At 41.1% G+C, this 13,930-nt stretch overlaps 1 protein-coding gene across 4 annotated transcripts in view; it reads left to right on the top strand.

Annotated features, from left to right (window-relative positions):
* Positions 1-12,036, top strand: part of LOC148105869 (protein NLRC3-like) — a 71,288-nt gene extending 59,252 nt beyond the window's left edge. For 3 of the 4 annotated variants that reach the window (XM_087838948.1, XM_087838950.1, XM_087838947.1), the window contains 5 exons: positions 1,086-1,164; positions 1,561-1,789; positions 1,931-3,731; positions 7,944-8,120; positions 11,841-12,036. In XM_087838948.1, coding sequence (XP_087695074.1) covers positions 1,086-1,164; positions 1,561-1,789; positions 1,931-3,731; positions 7,944-8,120; positions 11,841-12,036 — 2,482 coding nt within the window. Of the gene's footprint in view, positions 1-1,085; positions 1,165-1,560; positions 1,790-1,930; positions 3,736-7,943; positions 8,121-11,840 lie in introns of those variants that run through there. The other variant, XM_087838949.1, reaches the window with a different exon arrangement.
* Positions 12,037-13,930: the final 1,894 nt, after the last annotated feature.

The raw sequence follows: 13,930 nt of genomic DNA, 5'->3' as shown, positions 1-13,930 counted from the left end.
TCACACATCCTATCACTACACAATTATTTAAACACCTCTACCAATATAAGACTAATTATAAAACTCTAAGCATATATAAGTAGATATTTCTAAGCATAAATGACAATCAACATTACAAAACCTAACACAATATATACAGTGTTATCTTCATTTTAGATGTCAAAAAGTATTTGGGGCTCCCAGTGTTTTTGTTTGCGTGGAAACCGGGTCCAAATGGTTGCTGACCCCTGCCTTAAATGGAGACACGGGGAGATAACACAGATGAACCAGAAACAAGCAGGAGAAAATAAAGGGCTCATATACACAAAAGAGCAATCAGGGATTGAGAAAAGGGAGGGAGACACAGCAGGATTAATTGGACATAACCAGACAAGGGGAAGCAAAAGTAGACACACTAACGTAGGACATGGCACTGTCAAAATAAAACAGGAAGTGAACACAGAGACACAATACTAAAACAGTACAGAGGGAACACAGAAACCAAAACCTCAGAACTAGAAAATCTTAATCAGAAGGAAATTGTAACAAAAGACAATAACAATCAAAACAAAGCTACTGAGTCCACAGACTCGGGACATACATCGGCTCAAACTGTGGTCATAAATATTTTGTACTTGTAAATCAGACTGTGTAGTTGTGAACTGAGTTTTGTAACATTGTAAAACAAAATGTCTGAAAAGTTTATGTTTTTGCGTTCATTGATTTGTGTGTGTAAAAATGTAAAAAATGTAAGAAACATTAGAACTACTTTTGCTGACACAAAGTTTGGCGAGAACTGCAAGTTGGCACTTTAAACCAGTCACTGATATAAAGAGAGCACCTTGTTCCAGGGCATCTGAGCATGGAGGGAAAGCTTTATGCAGGAGATGGTAAGAGCTGTTGGGACTAAAGAAACTGAGCAGAAAACTACAGACATCTGGAAACTGAGTTGTTAATTCTCAGTGGGATCACCAGGACTAGCAAAGCTTCACCATGACAGTCACCTGATTGGCTGAACCCATCCAAACATCACTTCATGGACCTTTAGCTTGTGTCTGTGTGTGGTCAGACATAGCATGAGCTAATTATTCATTACTCCTCCACAGCGTGGACCAGGAGAGAGCAGAGGTTTCCACTGGTCAGTCTGCACAGCAACATCAAACACACCTGGACTCTGTGGTTATGGTTTGTAGTACTACGTTTACATTTGTTCTTTTCAGTCACCTCTATGCTGCACTGGAACAGAGGATTGTCATTGTGTCCAACATAAATCAGAGTTTGGGCTCCATGATTTCAGTCAGATTGGGGTGACTGTAGCTCAGGAGGTGAGCAGGTCAGCTACTAGTCAGAAGGTTTGTGAATCAAACCCTGGCTGGCAAATGTACTGGGTAACGTACTAAACCCAAGCTGCCCTCTGATGCATCCATCAGAGTGTGAAAGAAAGTATTTAAGCATAGAACGATATGCTTGGTTGAATGAGGCATGTTGTATAAAATGCTTTGTGTGCACAGAGTATCAAAGAGAGCTATATAAGAACCAGTCCATTTACCACTGGGTAATTCATCTAGTCTTCTTTTCCAGCTGCTGGAGGAAAACATCACCATGTTTGTGAAGAACGAGCTGAAGAAGATCCAGAAGCTTCTGAGTCCAGATCACCCAGAAACTTTAAAGAGCCAGATGGAGGATGAGGAGATGTTTGAAGGTGAGGATGAAGATGAAAGAAAGAGCTGCAGAGAAGCATTTCTGAAGATCACACTCCACTTCTTGAGGAGACTTAAGCAGCATGAGATGGCTGAAAATCTGCAGAGCAGTAAGAGAATTTCTCTAAAGACTGAATATTGATCGTTCCTAATAGTTCAAGAAATGGACCAATAGACATTCATCCTTTCAGGGTACTGAAAGGCTTTGATATTTATTGTGTAATATTTTTTTCTGAATTTCTTATTTTCAGAAATATTTGCTTCACTCCGTAAACGCGAACTTAAAGCCCAACTGAAGAAGAAGTTCCAGTGTGTGTTTGAGGGGATCGCTAAAGCAGGAAACCCAACCCTTCTGAATCAGATCTACACAGAGCTCTACATCACAGAGGGAGGGACTGCAGAGGTCAATGATGAACATGAAGTCAGACAGATTGAAACAGCATCCAGGAAACCAGACAGACCAGAAACAAGAATCAGACAAGAAGACATCTTTAAAGCCTCACCTGGAAGAGATGAACCAATCAGAACAGTGCTGACAAAGGGAGTGGCTGGCATTGGGAAAACAGTCTTAACACAGAAATACAGCCTGGACTGGGCTGAAGACAAAGCCAACCAGGACATCCAGTTCATATTTCCATTCACTTTCAGAGAGCTGAATGTGCTGAAAGAGGAAAAGTTCAGCTTGGTGGAACTTGTTCATCACTTCTTTAATCAAACTAACGAATCAGGAATCTGCAGGCTTGAAGACTTCCAGGTTGTGTTCATACTTGATGGTCTGGATGAGTGTCGACTTAATTTGGACTTCAACAAAACTAAAATCCTGACTGAAACAAGAAAGTCCACCTCATTGGATGAGCTGCTGACAAACCTCATCAGAGGGAACCTGCTCCCTTCTGCTCGCCTTTGGATAACAACACGACCTGCAGCAGCCAATCAGATCCCTCCTCACTGTGTCGACATGGTGACAGAGGTCAGAGGGTTCACTGACCCACAGAAGGAGGAGTACTTCAGGAAGAGATTCAGAGATGAGGAGCAGGCCAGCAGGATCAACTCCCACATCAAGAAAGCTCGAAGCCTCCACATCATGTGTCACATCCCAGTCTTCTGCTGGATCACTGCTACAGTTCTGGAGGATGTGCTGGAAACCAGAGAGGGAGGAGAGCTGCCCAAGACCCTGACTGAGATGTACATCCACTTCCTGGTGGTTCACGCCAAAGTCAAGAGGATCAAATATGATGGAGGAGCTGAGACAGATCCACACTGGAGTCCAGAGAGCAGGAAGATGATTGAGTCACTGGGAAAACTGGCTTTTGATCAGCTGCAGAAAGGAAACTTGATCTTCTATGAACCAGACCTGACAGAGTGTGGCATCGATATCAGAGCATCCTCAGTGTACTCAGGAGTGTTCACACAGATCTTTAAAGAGGAGAAACAGCTGTACCAGAACAAGGTTTTCTGCTTTGTTCATCTCAGTGTTCAGGAGTTTCTGGCTGCTCTTCATGTCCACCTGACCTTCTTCAACTCTGGACTCAATCTGCTGGAAGAGGAACAAACAACGTCCATGTGGTCTAAATTATTTGATAAACCAAAACTCCAATCTCTCCACCAGAGTGCTGTGAACAAGGCCTTACAGAGCCCCAATGGACACCTGGACTTGTTCCTCCGCTTTCTCCTGGGTCTTTCACTGCAGACCAATCAGACTCTCCTACGAGGTCTGCTGTCACAGACAGGAAGTAGCTCAAAGACCAATCAAGAAGCAGTTCAGTACATCAAAGAGAAGCTCAGTGAGAATCTGTCTGCAGAGAAAAGCATCAATCTGTTTCACTGTCTGAATGAACTGAATGATCGTTCTCTAGTGGAGGAGATCCAACAGTCCCTGAGATCAGGACGTCTCTCCACAGATAAACTGTCTCCTGCTCAGTGGTCAGCTCTGGTCTTCATCTTACTGTCATCAGAAAAAGATCTGGATGTGTTTGACCTGAAGAAATACTTTGCTTCAGAGGAGGCTCTTCTGAGGCTGCTGCCAGTGGTCAAAGTCTCTAAAAAAGCTCTGTAAGTTATAAACTTTTTATTATTTAATTTGGTTGGTATGTTATGGAAAAACACACTGCCATCAACTTCTGTTTCGTTTTTGTCAAAATCACTGTAATACAATCACTGTACCTTTATATACATGTGACTTGTAATAATGCTGCTGCCATCTTGTGGCTGATGTGTAATTATGTTATTGTTATTAGGGAGGATTTGAGAGTAACAGGCCAAGTGAGTGAGTGAGTGGCACGGTGGTTAGCACTGTTGCTGTACAGCAAGAAGGTCCTGAGTTCAATTCCAACATCAGGCCGGGGTCTTTCTGTGTGGAGTTTGCATGTTCTCCCCGTGTTTGCGTGGGTTCCCTCCAGGTACTCCGGCTTCCTCCCACCGTCCAAAGACATGCAGCTTGTGGGGATAGGTTAATTGGATAATCCAAATTGTCACTAGGTGTGAATGTGTGAATGAATGTGAGTGCGAATGGTTGTCTGTCCCTGTGTGTTGGCCCTGCGACAGACTGGCGACCTGTCCAGGATGTACCCCGCCTCTCGCCCTATGACAGCTGGGATAGGCTCCAGTGCCCCCCGCGACCCTGAAAAGGATAAGCGGAAGCGAATGGATGGATGGATGCCAAGTGAGTCAGCAACTTCGCTTTAGCTTAAAAAATCCAAATTCTTATGTCATCAGTTATAGTTGCATGTATTCATTATCATAATTTAACCTTTAATATTGATGTCTTAAAATTATTTTGATTAAAATAGCAATAATTTTATGGTTATATTAAATAAATACATCACTAATGAATTATTTATTTCAGTAATTAATTAAGAAAATATATTGATAATGAATTATCAGTTAATTTCATTTAAAATAATTAATTATTTATTTACGCACAATTCAAATTAGTTAATCACATATTTAATCAATTATTGGTTTGTTTTCTATTTTAATTATTTTACTGACACATTTAATGAATTATTTAATGGTGTATTTATTTAATTCACGTTGCTACTCCTGGCCCTGCATTGGTGTTCATAAATACATTTTATTTGTGAGCTTCCCCCATCAAAGTTAGGGGGCGGGGTTAATGCTGATCAAGTCAAAACCATTGCTTTGGTCTGGTGGGCATTCTTCTAGTGGGCTTTTCTCAGTACTAAGTAGAGATGGACCGATCCGATATTACGTATCGGTATCGGTCCGATACTGACCCAAATTACTGGATCGGATATCGGCGAGAAATAAAAAATGTAATCCGATCCATTAAATATCAAAAAAGCACCTCACAAAACTTGCTACGCGGCGGAACTCGGCTCATAACCGTAGCACATAGCAGCAGTGTGCATCACGGCTGTGTGTATTTGTAGCCTTGCTAGCAAACCAGCATTTTATCTATGAGGAAGTTTTCCCAGAGAGAAGTAAAGCAAGTGTGTAAGTTCATCTCTGAATGTCTGTAAAGCGTTCCCACGTTAAGCTTAACAACCATACCTGGAGCGACTGCCTCTCTCTCTCTCTCTCTCTCTCTCCTGCTGCTTCAATCGTGAAACAGCTTAATGATCAGCTGATCGGCTTTTCTGTTGCGAGTCCGTCTCTCTTCTTAGTTTTTGGCCCACTTCTCACCAGAAAGAGGAAACCAGCGGCTGAACAACAGCAGCACGTTTAAGCTTGATAAGCTGTTGTTAGAATTTATTTAATATTACTTTCTACACCAGGATCTTTTTCTACATAGCTGACGGCTGGTAATTGTGCAGGGGCGGATCTAGCAAAGTTTAGCCAGGGGGGCCGATAGGGCATGAACAGGGAAAAGGGGGCACAAAGACATACTTTTCTTTCTTATTCTCATTTAAAATGTCTAGTTTTTAATAAATAATTATCTGACTCTTACACCCAAAGTTTTAATCTTGTGTAAAATATATAGAAGTCCATTACTGTATATAGTAACTGTTAAGTCTAATATACCCTAGTAAGCTATAGTACTTTTTCCTTTGGGAAGATACCATCTGTGCAGTCTGCAATTCTGTTGAAGAAAGATGTTGAATCTATTTAATTATTCTTGAAAAATAATTTATTTTTGTGCATTTTCCCCCTGCATCAAATTAAATTTGATTACATCGATTAAGCATCATGAGGTGGAGGGTGGTTCCCTATATATTTTTTTTTTTTTTTTTTGCTGGGAGTTTGCAACCCTATTAGTTAGGTTGCTTAAAATTTCTTCTAAGTACTCTTTAAAATACCAGAATAGGGAGGATGGAGCAGGTTTAACTTTATTAGATTGATCAGTTTTGCTGAACTATGAAATATTTTGGACGCAGTGTATTTTTTACATACAGGTATAACAGAATAGCTTTAGTGTTGTTATTTATTTAAACTTGAGTATAAACTTATACAAAATGCAGCAAGATATTAAAAAAACGTTTTGTTGATTAAAAAACACACTATATCGGATTCATATCGGTATCGGCAGATATCCAAATTTATGATATCGGTATCAGTATCGGACATAAAAAAGTGATATCGTGCCATCTCTAGTACTAAGTAGGCCTACACACCAGGGTTTGGACATGTGTGGACCCGAACTATACTTAAACTTTACCCTTTTTTGTGTATCACCAAATACACTTTTAATATTTTCTAGACAAGAATGTAGTGGCATAATCTTTAACCTCTTTTGGCTCCAAACAGAAGTGACAGACTTGAGCAGGGTTCATTTAAAGGCTGACAGAAGTGGAGTGGTGACGGGGAGATGTTTGACAGGACAGTGTTTCAGCCTCCACAGGTTCATGTTGTGCTCCATCAGTCAGTGAAGATGAAGTCAGTGCTGATGAGGCTGTAGAGTGTGTGAGGGATGTGAATGAGGATGATGAAGATCTGATGATAGCAGATAAAAACAGGCTGCAGAGACTTTGAGCCATACAGGGCACACAGTGTGTGTACAGAACCGCTGAAATCATTATGTAGGCCTCACTGGAATAAGGAAGCATCACAGTACAGCTTCAGTGAAGCATTAAAGTCTCTGATATGAGATGAGAAATGAAGCAGCCAGAGCTTTTTCATGAGTGGAAATCCACTGTGACTGTGAGCTGCTGCTACAGCCTCCAGATTAGCCAGCAGCTCATCCTGCTCAACATTTTCTCACCAACTTTAATGGAAGTGTGATGTTTTCAGCTGGAGTGATGGTCAGGGTGGCCTCCCTCTCCTCTTCTACTCCTCTTCCTCTTTCATTTGTAAAGCCACTTCTGCTGCTTTCATTCATTTGGAAGTCCTGTAGCTGAGTTTGGGAGAGACTAACAGCCTCGGCAGCAGAGGGGAGAAAGGCTGTAACACCACCACTTTACTCTGTTCTACCTGTCACATCATTTTATCAGGAAACAAATATGTTCATGTTTTTACTATGTTTGTCTTGAAGATGTAAGAAGATCACATGGTGCTTTTTATTATTGTGTTGGTTTGTTTCCTGTCTCTTGGATGGAGCCCAGCTGTGCGTGGCCCCTGGGCCTGTGGTCAGAGTGTGTGCTGGATAATCCGGCCCAGGATGAGGCCAAACTGACATGGGATGAAATGTCTGTCACATAATTGAGCTTAGTGTAGTTTCATTTCTGCACAATTTAAAAACAACCAAAACTTTGTTCTGTCTTTTCTATGTTATACTGTAGACTTTCTTTGATACTGTGTCCAAAAGGTGCAGCTTTTACTTTGAAGGGGAGGCGTCTCTGTTTCCTCTTCAGGTTGGATGATGGAAGCAAATAAGTGTGTGATGTTCTTTCAGTGTTGCACTTTGTAGACGGTCCCTGAGTACTGGTCTCACAGCCAGCTGCACATAGAGACCAGTGTTGTTAGTCCAGGTCAGAAGATGACTTGTTGGAATGAAAATGAGCTTGTAGTTTGTCTGCTTTAATAATGTGACTGGAAAAAGGTGTTGGACTTCAAATATGTCCATTTCTTTCACACTTCACCTTTAAAAGTGAAGCCTTGTGGTTCCTGGAAGGAAAAACACGACTTTTTCAAGTCTTTGTCCTGTTTTTATGATAAATGTACGACTTTAATGTGAAACGTTCAGAGTTTTTTTCTCTTGTTGTGTTTGTTTGAAGCTGCTTCCTGTTGGCTTCAGCTGTTTGGAGTTTCCATTTTCTAAACTTCTACATTCTGAACCTTCTTCAGCTCTGAACAGATGATGAAACACTGAATGATTTCAAGCTCACACTTTGTCTAATAAACTTACATCTTTCATTCTTTATACAGATTGAGGCGCTGTGGTTTGTCAGAGATCAGCTGTGATTATCTGGCAGCAGCGCTGAAGTCCAACCCCTCCCATCTGAGAGAACTGGACCTGAGTAAGAACTACAAGCTGCAGGATTCAGGAGTGAAGCATCTGTGTGGTTTTCTGGAGAGTCCAGGATGTAAACTTGAAACTCTGAGGTCAGTCAGCATGTTTTAGTTGTGCTGAGATGAATATGATGTGAAAGTTGTGCTGACACTAAACTGCAGACATCAGGCTGATATTATACTGATCCACACTGAGGATCTTCATGGTAAAGTCTGTTTTCTTCTTCTCTGGTTTAGTCTATTGACTGCAGCAGAACAATGTTCACGTTTCAAACAGTGATACTCAACGTATGGCCCGCGGCCCACATGCGGCCTGCCCACCTTTCCTGATTCAGAGAGAGGGGACCCTGATTAACTGTGTAGTGTTCTTCCTCACAGTTCTAAGTATCAGACACAATAGTGAATAATCCACAGCTGACTGTCTTTAGCAGGTCAAAGGTCACGGCAGACAGTGGGAAATATTCTAATTCTGATCATTTATCAGCACATATGCATATGTATAAAAACAAAGCTGACACTGTGAGACTTGATCAGAGGTGTGATCATCACAGCAGAGGCCTTTGTGTCAAAGTCACTGAGGATCAAACAGAAACACATGAAGCAGATTTTCCTGTTCTGGCTTTTTATAGCAGATAACCTTCAAAATATTCTGCAGTCGATCAAAAACTGAAGCAAACCATGAATCACCATGTGAACATGACCTGATGCTGCTGAAGTGAAGCAAAGTTACAGAGGTTTGATTACAGACACAGCTGAGAGTTTGTAATCTGTCATCATTTTAAAAGGTTTAAATTTATTCAGTATTGAACAGCAGAAATGAGGCTTTGTTTTCGGAGGCCGACAGCAGTGAACACAACAGCAGACTGGTGCGTAATAAGCAGTGAATAATGCAGAAAACAGATTTTTGAAGGTAAACTGTTCTTGAAGTACACTGAGAGAGAGAGAGCTGTGCAGGAAGTAAACGTCAAAGTCAGAGAGAATTCGTGACGATGTTCATCAAACGTAAAGCGTAGTTTGGATCTTCTTTTGCTGCTGGTTCAGTCAGTTTTGGTTGGAGACAGATGAAACCTGCAGTTTCAGGATCTGTGAGCTGTCCACTTTCAGCCCCGACGGCGTGTCCGTGTACGTGCCGTCGAGTGAACGATCCACGCTCTGTGTTTCCATCTTTGTGTGTTTAGCTGCTCTCATTTACTGTTTTATCTGTTTGGTTGTTGTTGAAATACTTTTGGGAGCTTTAACCTGAGATTCTGGCAAAATACATTTATATTAAAATTGATTCAGGATTGAATGAATCAACATCGCTTTATTCAAATTAAAACCATTTAAATAGGAAAATCCATTTTTTTACACCTGCCTCTAATGCTGGGTAATGTCAGCTGGTCCATGTGAAGCTGGCTGTGAGGCTCAGGGAGCGTCTACAAAGTGCAACACTGAAAGAACATCATCCATAAATATTGAGTAATAACTGGACTCTCATACAGCGAGACTCAAATGCCTTTAAACATCAGCTTATCCTGCTGATCCCAGTCCAACACTGAGTTTGTAAAAACATGTTTGTCAATCATTTTGTTTGGTTTCTGAGGAAAATGATTCAATAACTTGCTGCTAATACACAACATTTCATCATATTTCCTCATAACTGTCTTTTGTCTGACCATTTGATCCCATTTGAATTTGCAATAAAGGATCCACAGAGTTTGGTGACAATAACGACAGTAGATGTTTGTGTAAAAGTGCTGGAAGAAATTAGTGTGTGATGTTCTTTCAGTGTTGCACTTTGTAGACGCTCCCTGAGCACTAGTGTAGCCCAGATGAAAAAAAAAACAACACATTTACACCAATGATAGAGAAGAAAGAGTATTTATTCTCTTTATTTTAACTGTCCACACCAACAAAACGTCATATTTCCTATGAACATTGAATGCACCTCTCAGTTCACCCCACGTGAGGGCAACTAGCTCAGCAACCAATCAGAGCCTACCCAGGCCGCATTGACCCTGTCAGCCAGGAAGTGAGGTGAAGGTGCATGGAGTTCCCGGGTTTTTCTCATCTCAGCAAGAGGAATGGAGGCATCTGATACTCAAACCGAGAAATCCACGGACAAAAGAGAGGGAAAAACTCAGAAGTGAGAGGAAAGAAAGCCAGCATACTTACCTGCTGGAAGTCCGGAGTTGAGTGGCTGGATGAAGGAGAGAAGCAAAGTCGGTAAGACAAGTGTTATTCCGGAGGAAAAAAAGTTGTAGAGACTTACCGTCATGATCACGCTAATGCTAGCTCGGTGTCTCACAGGCTAACCACTCACCTTTCATCCGGAGAGCTGCTGCAATTCCGACACCAGTGTGTGTTGGGCTTTTGTGAAACAGGGCAACGGTGAGCAACATGTTCTTAGCCACTCTAAAGCTAATTTTTGTCAGTTCACTGTGAGTTTAAAGTAACCTAGAGGGTAATTTTTAGTGCATCTCTCTCTCACGAATAGGCCTATAGTGTGGAGAAATTAAGCACACTGCTTTAATGCCTCTGAACTGAACTCACATGTATATTTTGTTGCTTATTTGCACATAGTTCTGAATTTGTTATGGTGTATTGTATTTTGAATGTCAATGGTTACTTACCATAAGTATTGTTTAATTAATGTTTACATGAATAGAGACATATTTGAGCAACTTAGATGTTTAGTTCTCATATTTGATATACTTGAAAATTGAATGTTGTACAACAGAACTGTGAGATTTGATAAGATTTAAGATGTTGATGCAATGAATATGAGGTTGATGCAATATTTTGATTTTACATTTTAACCTTAAACAATGCATCTGAAAGAGACTGATTAGAATGTACATTTTATGACCTGGATTGGACAACTTGAACAAAAATGACACTTTAATGAGGAAATCAGAAGGTCAGGTCAGGTTTTTTGGAGAGGACAGAAAAGTCCAAGGACCAGGACGATATTCCGGTTGTGATAGATGGCGAGTCAACCACTTTGAGGACGATCTACCCCAAAGAAGATACACACCACAGACTCATACATTCCAGTTACACTCACAAGGACCTTTGAAGTTGGTTATCGCCAGCTTAACTCTAAATTCTTAAAGGGCCCCAACGGGTACTTTTATTTTGTTTGAGTGTGCACACTATTTATTTTATTTTATTTTTTACTTTATCTGTACAAATTGGACAAATATCTGTTATACCTTGTAACAATAAGAGAGTGGCTACTCAAAAGTCAACATTGTGTCCAGGTCATTATTGCTGCTCAATACTTTGGCTCTATACGAATTTGGTGTCTTCTGATTCTGGCCAGGGTCTTATTACGAGCCCAAGTAATTATTGCGCTGTAATTCACCTTTATACCTTAAAGTTGGTTACACTAATCTCACAGCCAGCTGTACATAGAGACCAGTGTTGTTAGTCCAGTTCAGAAGATGACTTGTTGGAATGAAAATGAGCTTGTAGTTTGTCTGCTTTAATAATGTGACTGGAAAAAGGTGTTGGACTTCAAATATGTCCATTTCTTTCACACTTCACCTTTAAAAGTGAAGCCTTGTGGTTCCTGGAAGGAAAAACACGACTTTTTCAAGTCTTTGTCCTGTTTTTATGATAAATGTACGACTTTAATGTGAAACATTCAGAGTTTTTTCTCTTGTTGTGTTTGTTTGAAGCTGCTTCCTGTTGGCTTCAGCTGTTTGGAGTTTCCATTTTCTAAACTTCTACATTCTGAACCTTCTTCAGCTCTGAACAGATGATGAAACACTGAATGATTTCAAGCTCACACGTTGTCTAATAAACTTACATCTTTCATTCTTCATACAGATTGTGGGGCTGTGGTTTGTCAGAGATCAGCTGTGATTATCTGGCAGCAGCACTGAAGTCCAACCCCTCCCATCTTAGAGAGCTGCACCTGAGTAACAACAACAAGCTGCAGGATTCAGGAGTGAAGCATCTGTGTGGTTTCCTGGAGAGTCCAGGATGTGGACTTGAAACTCTGAGGTCAGTCAGCATGTTTTAGTTGTGCTGAGATGAATCTGATGTGAAAGTTGTGCTGACACTAAACTGCAGACATCAGGCTGATATTATACTGATCCACACTGAGGATCTTCATGGTAAAGTCTGTTTTCTTCTTCTCTGGTTTAGTCCATTGACTGTAGCAGAACAATGTTCACATTTCAAACCTTCAAAGAAGAAGAAAAATCCTCCACTGGATAATTCACTGTGAAACTCTCAAACTCTTCATTCCACCTTAAAGTCTGTCTGACACTGAAATCCAAAGCAAAATGTGCGTTTGCTTTACATACAGCATTCCAACACAAACATACACACATCATCCAAAACACAGTCCAACATCCAAATCTCCTCCACTGCCAGCATGAATGATGGGAAAGAGAAGGAGGAACACTCTGACATTCAGGGTTAGAATGAGTTTCATGAAGCAGACTGTGAAGATCAAAGCTGCATTAGAAATCTTACATGAATGAATGAGTGGACAGAAGTGGACAGAGATCATCTGAAGCACTTCAAAGGCTTTAAATCAGCACATTTCTCTTTATTCTTTATCAACTCTGTTAGTTTCTCTCAGTTTTCTGTGGAATGAAGCTAACAGCAGGCTAATAAGATGCTGACCAATAGGTTTCTATTAAAGGTTGTAATTTGTATATGAAAAAGTGCTTTGGCTCAGCAGGGATCAGCTTACAGGTAGAATACAGCTGCTGGATGGGATTAGCATGTCATAGCTATCTACCAAACTGCTAACTGGGGAATTTCAGGCCATCTATGGATCATTTTTGCTAACTGTTTATTCAGCTTAGGCTCACAGGGCTGGAACCTGTGCCCTAGCTGTCATAGGGCAAGAGGCGTGGTCCACCTGCACAGGTGAGCAGTCCATCACAGGGCCAACAGAGAGAGACAGAGAAGCACTCTCTCACATCCACACCTACAGCCAATTTAGAAGCACCAATGAACCTAAGCAGCATTTCATTGGACTGTGGGAGAACATCCAACCTCCACAGAAAGGCCAACAAGCTTCAACCTACAACCTTCTTGCTTTAAGGCACTAGTGCTAAACACTTTTCCCCATTTCAGCCCAAATCCTGCATCTTCCTGTTTCTGACTCCAGGCCAGCTCCACTAACACTTTCTCATCAGACACTGCCACATACTGGAGGAAGTCTTAGTTCCATTTGAAGCTTCAGATTACAGTTAGTTCCTTTACAAAGAGGTGGAGGTGGTGGGGCCACAGCACCATCATCACTGAGTGCCATAGGACACTTAACCTTTGTTTCCATATGCTGGGAACTTCCTGTTGTTCCAAGGAGGACTGGAAAATGTGTGAAAATCTCCCAGTCAGTTCCTCACAGCACACTTCAATCATTTCCCTCCCACAGCATCAGGACCAGGGCTTTTTCTCTCTTTGATCCCACTAAGAGATTTTCACAAAACACCTCATCAGTGGGACTCTCAGAGCTACCAGCCCTTTGCTACAATCACAAAGCTCTTCATTGAAATCAATGATATCAAAGCTGGAATCAAATGAGTCCAAGTCTTCTGCTGATTCAGCATCACATTCATCTTTGCTCCTTGTTCTGCATCCCCACCATGGACTTCATTCCTTTCCAAGCCAGCCTTGAGTGTCCTTTATTCAGCTCATCCTCTGCTTTACGTTAACACCTGATTTTAGCTGCTTTGTCTCTCTTTCAACAAGTTTCTGTGCCTCAATCTTTTTCTTCTCTCCCTCGTAACAAGACAGCTTCTTCTGCCTGAGAACATGTTGGAGTGATTTACTAATCCAGGGCTGCTTATTGGGGAAAATACTTCCTGTTTCCAAAGTAATCCCCATTTTTCCCAGAAAGAAATGTAAGTAGAAATCGATGATCTAAGTGAGAACATGAGCCTTTAAAAAGTCCCAGT

This window comes from Neolamprologus brichardi, chromosome 3 (genome assembly GCF_056152115.1).
Source record: "Neolamprologus brichardi isolate AB-2024 chromosome 3, ASM5615211v1, whole genome shotgun sequence".
NCBI classification, from domain to species: domain Eukaryota; kingdom Metazoa; phylum Chordata; class Actinopteri; order Cichliformes; family Cichlidae; genus Neolamprologus; species Neolamprologus brichardi.
This window is presented reverse-complemented; position numbering and strand designations above follow the sequence as displayed.